The 12,820-nt window shown below is 37.1% G+C and overlaps 1 protein-coding gene across 2 annotated transcripts in view; it reads right to left on the reverse strand.

Moving 5' to 3' along the window:
• Window positions 1-12,820, reverse strand: part of PXDNL (peroxidasin like) — a 330,955-nt gene that overhangs the window by 13,622 nt on the left and 304,513 nt on the right. For both annotated transcript variants that reach the window (XM_030795454.1, XM_030795455.1), the window contains 2 exons: window positions 12,617-12,731; window positions 6,420-6,549 (listed from right to left, as the gene is read on the reverse strand). In XM_030795454.1, coding sequence (XP_030651314.1) covers window positions 6,420-6,549; window positions 12,617-12,731 — 245 coding nt within the window. The remainder of the gene's footprint in view (window positions 1-6,419; window positions 6,550-12,616; window positions 12,732-12,820) is intronic.

The following is a 12,820-nucleotide window of genomic DNA, read 5'->3' on the forward strand; positions in this document are numbered from 1 at the left end:
ATCATATATGAAGGAAAGATACAGTCATTTTCAGACAAACAAATGCTGAGAGAATTCACCATTACCAAGCCACCACTTACAAGAACTGCTAAAAGGAGCTTGAAATCTTGAAACAAATCCTGGAAACACATCAAAACAGAATCTCTTTAAAGCATAAAGCACACAGGACCAATAAAACAAAAATATAAGTTAAAAAGCAAAAACAAAAAACAAAGTATGCAGGCAACAAAGAGCACAATGAATGCAACAGTACCTCACATTTCAATACTAACATTGAATGTAAAGGTCCTCGATGCTCCACTTAAAAGATAAGGAACTGCAGAATGGATAACTTACCAACCAACTATCTGCTGCCTTCAGGAGACTCACCTAACACATAAGGACTCACATAAACTTAAAGTAAAGGGGTGGAAAAAAGCATTTTATGAAAATGGACACCAAAAGTAAGCAGGGTTAGCTATTCTTATATCAGACAAAACAAACTTTAAAGCAACACTGGTTAAAAGAGACAAAGAGGGACATTATATAATGGTAAAAGGCTTTGTCCAACAAGACAATATCACAATCCTAAACATATATGCACCTAACACTGGAGCTTCCAAATTTATAAAACAATTACTAATAGACCTAAGAAATGAGATAGACAGCAACATATTAGTAGTGGGGGACTTCAATACTCCACTGACAGCACTTGACAGGTCATCAAGACAGAAAATCAACAAGGAAACGATGGATCTAAACTATACCTTGTAACAAGTGGACATAACAGATATATACAGAACACTCCATTCAACAACCATAGAATACACATTCTATTCAACAGCCCATGGAACTTTCTCCAAGATAGACCATATGATAGGCCATAAAATGAGCCTTGATAAATTCAAGAAAATTGAAATTATATCAAGCACTCTCTCAGACCACAGTGGAATAAAACTGGAAATCAACTCCAAAAGGAACCCTCAAAACCATGCAAATACATGGAAATTAAATAACCTGCTCTTGATTGAGTATTGAGTCAAAAACAAAATCAAGATAGAAATTAAAAAATTCTTCAAACTGAATGACAATAATGATACAACATATCAAAATCTCTGGGATACAGCTAAGGTGGTGCTAAGAGGAAACTGTATAGCCTTAAATGCCAACATCAAAAAGTCTGAAAGAGCACAAACAGACAATCTAAGATCATGCCTCAAAGAACTAGAGAAACAAGAACAAACCAAACCCAAACCCAGCAGAAGAAAGGAAATTACCAAGATCAGAGCAGAACTAAACAAAATGGAAACTAAAAAAGTACAAAAGATAAGTGAAACAAAAAGTTGGTTCTTTGAAAAGATAAATAAAATTGATAGACCATTAGCAAGATTAACCAAGAAAATAAGAGAGAAAAACCAAATAACCTCACTCAGAAATGAAAGAGGAGACATTACAACTGACGCCACTGGAATACAAAAGATCATTCAAGACTACTATGAACACCTGTACACACATAAACTAGAAAACCTAGAAGAGATGAGTAAATTCCTGGAATTCCTACCCATCCAGAAGAAAAAAAATATATTCCTTCCTCATATACTTAGAGCCCAGAAGAAAATCTAATATGAGCTTATAAGGTCTTCTCATCTAGACACTTTCTGCCTCACCAGGCACTTTGTACATTGTTTTAACAATCGTGATTAGCTTACCTCCAGCCACACTGAACATCACTCTGTTCCTTATGCATGTCATAACCTATTTAACCTTAACTGTTTCACCTTCTATAATTGTTATTTAGTAATAACATTACCTGTCTCCTAATTTTAAAAAAGCCTCTGGGGTATCTTTTATTCGTTCCTTTCAACCATCTACATTTATTTGTTTAATAAAGTGAGGAGGCTGGATTTTTCTGGAACAGTTCTAATGTATGCATTTTTTTCCAGACCTAATTAATTTTAGATTAACAGATTATAGTGGCCAACACAGTGATCTCCATATCTCTGTTTATATCAGTTTGTTTATTTGTTTTATGTAACTGGCATTCAGAACAGAATTCTGTCTTTGTGACCACAAAGTATTTTTCTGGCCTCATGTACCATCTTTCCTGGATCTCTTTCCCTTTGTGGTTTTGGGTTAGAGTCTACCAATGAGAGGCACTGATATAAGATTTGGAAGGAGACACCGTTACTATCCTAAGTGCAGTTGTCAGCAGATGCGTAAAGGAGGGCTGGGCTTGGGGACCCTGTACAAATGACTGAGATGTGCTATGGCTTCCTGGTGAGCTCCTTCCAGTAGCTGTTTCCATGACCTTTGTTCTCACTGCTCCAACAGTTGTGAGAATCTCTAACTTCTTTTATTAAAACCTCTCCTATTTGTAGTACCTCGAGTACATGCATGCAGACATTTTTGTAATATCTGTGAAGACCTCATTAACATTTTTATTATAATTAAAAGTGTAAATTCTTTTATCTCATCTCATTGTTCATTATATACCCTACACACACACACACACACACACACACACACACACACACACACATTCATGCCCTCTCCACAGTCAGGTAAACTAGATACAATCTCAAATAGAAATAATAAAATGTTCTGAGTGTAATTATGGCTCTAGTTATTCCCACAATAATCAGAATCAAATGAAAATGAAAAATATAATTTACTGGACCCAACTACTTACACAAGAGCTATAACATGTATGGAAATTTGCAGACCACTTTTGTTAGCTTGATGCCTTCACGGTTAATAAATCAAGACCAAAAAGTATCATTTCTAGACATTCAAAAGTCACTTAACAAAGGTAACATCAACAGTGTGAAATGTCAAGACTGACCTTATGTTGCAGACCATAAATGCAATGTCACCTAGAGTTAGGAAGTAAAGGTAAGAAATCTTTGGCTGAAGTTTGGAATCCCCTCACACCTAAGGGATGAGTCTCAAGAACATTAGTAATCTCCCATGATGAGGCCCATTATGGGATATAGACTCTCTTAAACATTCTAGATTCTGTTTAATCTGTTTCTTCACTGTCTAATTTCACTTCTAGAAAGATACATGCCCTTTATCTCTATGCTCATTTTTCATAAAACAAAGGGTTTTTGTAAAAAGCAAACTTTTCACAGGACTTACTGCATCCACACTGGTGAGTAATAGAAAAACCACAAAGTGGCATACACTGAACAATCAGAAATTTCCTTCTCCAGCTAACAGGCTCACTGTTACAACCTACCTTTCAAAGTGGGCCATTAAAATTTATGTCTCAGTATAGTAAGTGACAGATCAGTAGTAAGTGCTAATTTCACAAATACTCAGGGCTTGTCGCATCCCAAAAGACCGTTTGCCCTCACAAAAGTCTGTCTTCATCATCCCCATCTACCTTTGGGTGCTCCCCACTCTAGTATAGTTTCACCTGACAGTCACCCAGGAAATCTGCAGTTTATCATTGCTATCTATCCTGGGTTCTTTATTTTTCTCAATCCCCTTTAGATGATCTGGGTTGATTTCTGGCTTCGGTCAATATTCCTTATTGCTGGTGTTACGTCATGTTTATTAATTGTTTAATTCCTATCAGTCAGGCATTTGCTACATGTCATTCAGTGTACATGAAGCACTGGGAACTGCTGCAATTTCTTTCCACCTCTACAGCCTGGTCATAGCTTGAGCAAGTCTCTGACCTCTATAAGAGATCACAGGACCTTCTAGTTCTCTCATTGAACCTTGCCCAGCCTGTCACACACCTTAAATTATGGAGAGATCTAGAGCTAACTTTTCATGTTCCAACACAAAGAAACTGGCTATTTTTAAACACGAACTTTGTATCAGGCTCTGAAGATACCCCTGTGAAATAGTCTCAACTATTAAGAAATTAACAATGGAATGAAAGAGACAGACAATTAAACAGGCAAAAACACTCCATCTTGATACACTTAGAGATAAGTACTAAGAATGCTACTAAACACCTAGAAGGGGCAACTACTGCAGTCTTGGGGTATGTTTAAAAACATACATCTCTGGGATGTTTTTAATCACTACAGCACATATCAAATACATAATTATCACCATCAATATGTAATGAAATTGAAATTGAACTGAAATGTTGCTCATGGAATCTACTTGTGTCTGTAAATCCATAAATTAAATTTATGAAAAAATAGTTTGTTGAGTGATATATGAGTTAATGTTTAATTTGTTTGGGCCCACCTTCTCTAGCCCAGCTCTGAGGACTTTTCTTTGCTGTTATAACTTCTCTGATACACATTAACTCACTGGGATGAAATAGGGTTTCCGGACTCTGTGATGTCCAGAGTTCTCAGTCACCCCAACCATTGCATGCTATCTATCTTAAGGGCAACCTTCTAGAAGCAATGCCTCACGTCTTTCAGATTTTTATAAGACTCAGATTGGGCCAGGCACTGTGGCTCATGCCTGTAATCCCAGCACTTCGGGAGGCCGAGGCGGGCGGATCACCTGAGGTCAGGAGTTTGAGACCAGCCTGGCCAACATGGTGAAACCCCATCTCTACTAAAAATACAAAAATGAGCTGGGCATGGTGGTGGGCACCTGTAGTCCCAGCTACTCGGGAGGCTGAGACTGCACTTGAACCTGGGAAGCAGAGGTTGCAGCAAGCTGGGATTTCACCACTGCACTCCAGCCTGGGCAACAGAGCAAGACTCCATCTCAAAAAAAAAAAAAAAAAAAATTGGATGGCCAGGCACAGTGGCTCACACCTGTAATCCCAGCACTTTGGGAGGCCGAGGTGGGCAGATCAGCTGAGGTCAGGAGTTCAAAACCAGCCTGGCCAACATGGCAAAACCCCATCTCTACTCAAAATACAAAAATTACTCAGGTGCAGTGGTGGACACCTGTAATCCCAGCTACTTGGGAGGCTGAGGCAGGAGAACCTCTTGAACCCAGGAGGCAGAGGTAGGTTGCAGTGAGCCAAGATCACGCCATTGCACTCCAGCCTGGGTGAAAGAGCAAGCTCTGCCTCCAAAAAAAAAAAAAAAAAAAAAAAGGAAAAAGATTCAGATTGAACAAGTGATTTCAATGGTGGCTATTTCTGGTCAAGCGAAGGCACTGATACGGACTGCAGCTGCAGGCAGCTTAGCCTCACAGTGGGAGCCTCTCAGGGAAGCATATGCACCTGGTAATCACACCCCTCCACCTAGGACTAGACGTGTTCACATCCAAAAGAAGCAATTATATTTTAAGGGGCTTGTAGTTCACAAAGTCCTTCTGTTCTAAAATCTCTTTGGATCCTCACAATAGCCCTGAAGGTCAGATGAGGATACTTGTTCTGAATGATTAAATAAATTGACTGGGTCAGGCAATAGTGAGGGCATAACTTCCTGATGGCAGAGCCTGGGCTCAGCCCATCCTCCTACAGTGTTTTCTGCTTTCAAGGCTTTGATGCTATGAAGAAAAGCATATACCTCATAGTGACATTACTGTCTAAGAAGCAGACAGCTTGGCACCATGCCTTGAAAGAAATCAGACGTATATTTTTGAATAAAAACATCTACATTGCTATTTCTAATACAAGTCTTTTCCTTCTTGTTGATTCATCCTCAAGTTTTTGGAAAAACGAAATAAGGCATGAGCCAGAACAACTGAAAAAATAAGCAAAAGTATAGCAGGGTGTGGGAATGTTGTTTTCCACAACTTTGTCAGAAAAAGAAAGCCAGAGAAAACAGTAATTCCTAAGAAGCTTCTTTGACTCTACTCCAAGAAAAATTGATAAGAAAAGTATACAGCGTGCTGTTAAAAATTATCTCCATCTGTGGAGATGAAGCAGGCATCAAGCTCACAGTTATTCAGCAAAGTGCTGGTGAGGCAGTCGGAAGCAGCCAGCGGAGCCAGTGCCGACCAAATTCATGCCCACCAGAGCCCTGAGCATTAGGTAGAAAGGATGAGGCTCTGCCTGTTTGTAGTGTGTTTCCCCAAGCCCTCCTTCCCTAACTCAATTCTTATTACAATACTACTCCCTGCTGGTGCAGTGACTCACACCCGTAATCCCAGAACTTTGGGAGGCCAAGGAGGGCAAATCACTTGAGTCCAGGAGTTCAAGACTAGCCTGGCCAACATGGCCAAACTCCATCTCCACTAAAAATAGAAAAATTAGCTGGGTGTAGTGACGGGCGCCTGTAATCCCAGCTACTTGGGAGGCTGAGGCACAAGAATCGCTTGAACCGAAGATGTGGAGGCTCCAGTGAGCTGGGATTGTGCTACTATATTCCATCCAGGGCAACAGAACAAGACTGTGTCTTTAAAAAAGCAAAAGTAAAAACAAAAAAAAAGCAATACAACTCCCTGTATAGATTTTGATTATTCTGATACTGTGCTGTAATTGTGGAGAGTTACTGGACAGATCTTTTATGTTTAGTTATTCCAATACATACAATAAGGACATGTTATTTGAGGAGAAAACAAACCTGCTTTCTGAGTGCTGTGATGGTTTCCTGAATTTCCACTGCAAACGTGCTGAAATCTTGGGAGAACTTTGTTTTTGCCAGAACTGCCACATTTCTAGCATCTTCACCCACATATATTTTATCTTGTTGCCTATTTATAACAAGAAGAAAATAAAATGCTGAAAAATAAAAGTCGTGTGAGAATTTTAAAATATCATCAAATCTTCTGTGGTCATTTGGCACATACAAGGCATTGTGATTGGTGTTCTGTGTGATCTTAAAAGGAAAATGGTATGAGTGGAATTCAAAATTAAAATTAAATGGCAGATAAGATGATAATCCAGAGTGTCACATCTGGTTCATGTAATTTATCTAAAATGATAAGAAAGTATTTCTTATGACATAAAGGAAATGTCATGTTGTATTACATATATATTTGATATATTATTTAGACCTTAAAGTATGTCTTTTGCTAATGAATTCTTCGTTTCACTTTAAACAGTGAAAGAGCAGTAACAAATTTAATATAACATGTTATCCAGTAGCCAGGTAGGGAAGCTGCTTTCTCTATTATAAATTCATGGCAAGAACTAAAATAAGATAAGGATACTATGAGTGACAAAAATCTAACCTTTAACCTGATGCAAAATAGCTCAGTCTTGTTGATAATAAAAGGATATAAGGAAACCTTGGGTTGAATTTAAGATATGTTTCTTAGAGTTTACTGAAACTTTCAAAAAACAGAAGCAAATAACTAGTTTGGGAAATAGAAATGAAAGTTCTTTCTATTTACAATTATCACTTATTGTTAAAAATATTTTTAGATAGATTTGATTTATTGGGTATGATATCTGCATTTCAAGTTCTCAATCTTTTTTCAAATTTTTGTAAAAAGTTGTTCCTTGTGAAGAAACCATTATAACTTTCAAAATTGTTCTGCTTTATTCTATTTGAAATATGTCTTCCATTGTTTACTAAGAAAATGGCTCGCCAGAAACAGTACATTCTATGAGCTTGTAAAACAAGTTATAAATCAGAGACATAGTATAGAGTTTACATCAATCAGGGAATTTAAAAAAGGGAAACAAAGAAAAATAACAAAAGTTATCAACTGCAATAGTTTAGTCACTGGATAACTCCATGTCCTCTGAGACACTGTGAGCTAGAGGCACCAGGAATCAGTACTGACCACATGCTAGCTTCTATACAGTACTGTGTTAAAACGGTTTAAATGTACAAGTGTTGTTAGGGATAATATTAATGCAAATGGTTGGACATTTTACTTTCATAATGCTCTCTTCTGTAAATCTTCAGTGTCTAATCAAAGGTATTTAATCCTGAAGAAGCCTGAATGAATGTATGAAGATATAACCAACAGTCAAAAGACCACATGTGGGAACATGGGGAAGTGGCTGATGTTGGTGAGCCCAGATGTTGTGGAGTAGGACGGTATTCACAATTTAACAAATATGTGTGGGTATGGGCCACGCATCAGGCATTCTGCTCAGGTAGATGGGTGCAGGATGTGAGTGTGCTGCCGTTAGGCTCCTCACATTCTTTCAAAATAGAACAGTTGGCAAAGAAGCAAGACACATAGCATCTGCATTAGGAAGACAAATAAGAGGTATAACCTTGTATTTATAGGCAACAATACTATATTTTAAGCTTTACTGATGCACAACTGATACAAAAACACACATATTTAATGTATACATTTTGATGAGTTTGGACATGTCCATATATACCTGTGATACTACAAAGTACTAAATATAAATATATTCACCACCTCCAAAAATTTCCTTGTTTTTTTCACATGTGCATGTGGTTTGTTTTGGCTTTTGTTTGTTTGTTTTTATGACGATACTTAATATGAGATCTATCTTCCCAATCTATTTGAAAGTGTGCAGTACCACTTATTAACTATGGGTACTAGGTTGTGCAGAGAATCTCTAGAACTTATTTGTCTTGCATAAGTAAAACTCTTTACTCACTGAGCAACAATTCTCCATTTCTTCCTCCTCCTAGCCCCTGGCAACCACCATTCTATTCTCTGCCACTAAGAATCCAACTATTTTAGATACCTCATATAAACAGAATCATGCAATATCTTCCTTTTGTGACTGGCTAATTTCACTTAGCATAATGTCCTCTAGAACTACAATGACATAGCACCTCACACCTGTTAGGATGACTATTACCAAAAAACAAAAGATAACAAAAGTGTTAGTGAGGATTATATAACGTTGGTGGAAATGTGGGTTGGAGTAGCCACTGTGGAAAACAGTATGGAGACTCCTCAAAAAGCAACATGGAACTACCATTTCATCTAGCAATCCCACTCCTGGGTATACAGCCAAAATAATTGAAATGAGGATATAAAAGAGATGTCTGCACTCCCATGTTACCTGCAACATTATTCATAATTAGCACAATATGGAAACAATATAAGTGTCCATCAATGGACAGATGAACAATACTGTATTGTACACTGACAAATGTGTTAAGAGGTATGATCTCATGTTGTGTTCTTATCACAATAAAATAAAATTAATAAAGTAAAATAAAATAAATAAAAAATAAGGTTTTACCCATAAAAAATAGTATATGCTATTTAAGAAGATTTGCAAAATGCAGTAAAGTATAAGAGAAAAATCATCAGTACTCAATTAAAAAATAGGGGAGGGATGACCTATATTCATAAGAATAAACTTTTAACATATTTATATTTTTAGTTTATTATTTCATTTACAAATAGGTTTTTTCCATAGTAAAGGTAGCACATGTTATTTTAGAAAAATATTGTTTAAGCAGAAGTTCAGAAGAAAAAAATACCACTTAAGTTAATCAGGAAAAATGATTCTTTTATCTCAAAAATTACTTTGCATTATTGATTTCTGATTAAAAAAATTTAGAAATCTCTGAAAAGCACACAATATGAAGAATAAAATCCCCGATCATCTCAAACAAACATGAATGCATAAATAAGTAAGAAGGCAATGCCTTCCGCTGGGAGCAGAGCAGTAATGAGTCTGGGAAGCTGTGTAAAGAGAATCCCATGTCAGGTCCATGTAGTTAGCGCCTGCTCTGCACAGGCAGGAGTCGAAGTGCTAGCGTGCACTCTGTGTCACTTAACTGCCTAGTAGTTCTATAAGACACTTTAACTAGCTTGTGTTTCAGGTAAGAATACTGCAGCTTAGAAAGTTGTTAACATGTCCACAGTATGTAGAGCTGTTAAACTGCACAGCTGGGATGCAGATTAGGATTCAAAAAAAAAAAAAAAAAAAAGGCCTTGCTGTTAACCAGTACACAGTCTATTTTCCATCCATAGAGAGTGGTGGGTAATTTAAAGAATGATCAGATTTACATTTTAGACAATTTGGAAGGATAGAAGAGAGGCAAGGAGCCCAGGTAGGAACGTTATTGCAAAAAATGAAAGACAAAAACCCAAGACACTGTGAATGTTGCTATATTTCGGATTCTTACCAAAAACATAAAACTCAACATATTGCTTATCAAAAAAGACTCTTGGATACAGTATTGAAAGCTAGCTTTAATTTGTGACCAAGACAGAAGAAAGAAAAGATAGAGAGCATAAGTGCAAGTAAAATGGGCACACAGAGAAAACAAGAAGTGACATTATAACCGCAGTTATCTGTGCATGTTGGTCGAGGGAATTTGACCTCCTCTGGTCTAAACAACTGTGGTACATTTAAGCACAACAGAAACAATCTATAAAGGATCACTAAAGCGTGTGTTGTTATAAAACAAAACAAATCAGAGCTCTTCTTACCTTTTTATTGTCAGATTAATGATAAACTGAACTCATAATTGTAAGGTGTATGTTTGAGTAAAAGTTTGATAAGATTGGCAGGAGGCTAAAAATAAAATTAACCAATCTTTAGCTGAGGCAACATCTGAGCTGGGCTTCAGTGGGGCCACCCAGAGTATTAAGTGTTTTGATAATAAGTTAATTTTATCTCAAAAACAAGCAAAATGAATCTTTGTGGTAAAACCTTGGTGTGGCTGTAGAAAAGGACAGAACGTAGTAATGGGTGTTGTTATCCATGCCTGTGCTTGTGGACACCACTGGAAGGGACTGATCCCCATCACCATCTTATAAAACAAGGGAAATTGCCCTGCAATATGTGAGTCCGGTACCCACTTCTGATGACACACTGGTAAAATGCTTCACCTGAATCAATGGAAAAACAGATGAAATGCCAAATAAAAGGGCCAAGTGAATGTTTCCAACACTCAAATTATTTAAAAATGGTTCTCACTAGGACTCCAACTCCTGATCAGAGTTCTAATTACCTTGCAGGGATTAGCTCCAGGAACACAAAATATGTATTTCATTTCCTTACCCTGGAATTTACAGCTCTTCACTCTTTGCCTCAACCTTCTTTCAGAACATTCTGGAAGAATGCTCTTCATTCCTAGTTATTGAACACACCAACTCATTCATTCATTCATTTGGGGGTTTTTGTTTGTTTTTTATAGAGGTCTATAAACAGTCTCACTCTATCACTCAGGGTGGAGTATAGTCCCATGATCATAATTCATGGGAGTCTCAAACTTCTTAGATCCAGACATTTTCCTGCCTCAGCCTGCCTAGTAGCAGGGACTACTGGTGTATGCTACCATGCCCAGCTAATTTTTTAAGTAAAAAAAAAAAAAAAAAAAAAACTTTTTTAGAGATGGAGTCTCACTTTGTGGCCCAGGCTGGTCTCGAACTCCTGGCCTCAGGCAATGCTCCCACCTCAGCTTCCTGAATATTTGAGACCAACTCATTTAGACACATGAGTTGTACCGTTCTCCAAACACACCTCACTTCCCTTTGTTCATGTTGTTCTTTCAGACTTGGACTCCCCTAAATGCTATCAAAATCTTAGCTTATCCGTCTAGATCCCTCCTCTGTCTACCCTGTCAAAGGTCCCCAATAAGAATTAATCACCCCTTGTTCTGCACTACTCACTCCATGATTGGATTTCACATCAGTACTCATATAAGCACTTTCGTTAAGTGAGTTAATATTTGTTTGATGCTTAAAAGAATGTTTGGCATGCAGTGAACACTACAACAGCATGTGTCATTACAGAATGTGTGTTATAGAATGCCTGTAAAATGCTAGGTACTATATTAGTATTCAGTGCTTTACATACGTATCCTCAAGTTAAAACAATAATCCTGTAAAGTAGGTATTACATGCCCATTTTACAGCAGAGGAAATGGAGATTTGGAAATTTTATATAACATGCATAGTTATGAAGCAGTAGAAACAGGATTTGAATCCATATGCCTGACTCTAAAGCCTTCACATTTCTTGTCCAACAACACTATCTCCTCTCCTCAATTTTAAATATTAGAGTACAGGGCCCATATATTGTTCAAGTTTACAACTGTAATTGAAGAAATGGATGCCAAACATGGATTTTGAATTTGACTAAATTATACTACTTAGAAGGCAGCTATGGACAACAAAAATAGGATATATGGTTCCTTGAAAGAAGCTGCATGGCCTATGAAGCTGTGAATTGCAATGCTTATTTTGGTAACTTAATTTCAAAAGTATGTACTGACTCCTTATTCAATGAAAAGGGGCTACTGGACATATCTATGCCCAAGGTAGTGTTTCTGCTTTCAGAAGCTTCCAAGTCAATGGTAGGGAGAAACTTTTTAAAGCAACACTTTGTATCAAGCTAATATGCAAGCTACACAACAGAAGTCCTAAGGGATTTCAAAGGAATAAGATTGACATTTCTCAATTTTCTAAGAGTTCAAAAATATTCCATCTTGGTCACAAATCAAGCCTTGCTTGCCATATATTATTCATGAATTCAAATCAACTTAACATGAATTAACTTAAATAGATACTATTATCTTTCTCACAAACAATATGCTGTTTTATATTTTCAAAAAGAATCTGAATATCAACTCATAATGTCATTTAAGGGATCAAAACTAGCATCTAATACACGTAGTTTTCTGCACTCTATTGAGAAAAATTCATTGCCAAATACGCTCTGGCTGGGCTATTGCAGAGTGAAATGGAACTCAAACACATCACAGAATTCATTCTGTGTTTGCTCCTTTTCATGTGATTCATCCTATATGTAAATAAGTTAACTGCATCTCTATTAAAAAAGATAAAACAAATTGTAGGTTTGAAGCAAATCTGTAGTAAGTTGCCTAAAGAAATGAGATATTTCTATACATACCTATTTCTTAGATGACTTAACTCCATATCTTTATCATCAGGATAGATGTATTGAGCTGAGCGTTTCTTTTGAGATTCTTGTGTCACTGCTCTGAACTGTCCTCTACTCCTACAGTCTGTGGGGAAAGAAGTAACCACAATAGCATCATGTGAGATGGGATGTCATGATCTCATCTAGATCATTTCTTTAACAGTCAGAGAGGGC

The sequence above is a fragment of the Nomascus leucogenys genome, chromosome 16, assembly GCF_006542625.1.
Source record: "Nomascus leucogenys isolate Asia chromosome 16, Asia_NLE_v1, whole genome shotgun sequence".
Taxonomy (NCBI): Eukaryota; Metazoa; Chordata; class Mammalia; order Primates; family Hylobatidae; genus Nomascus; species Nomascus leucogenys.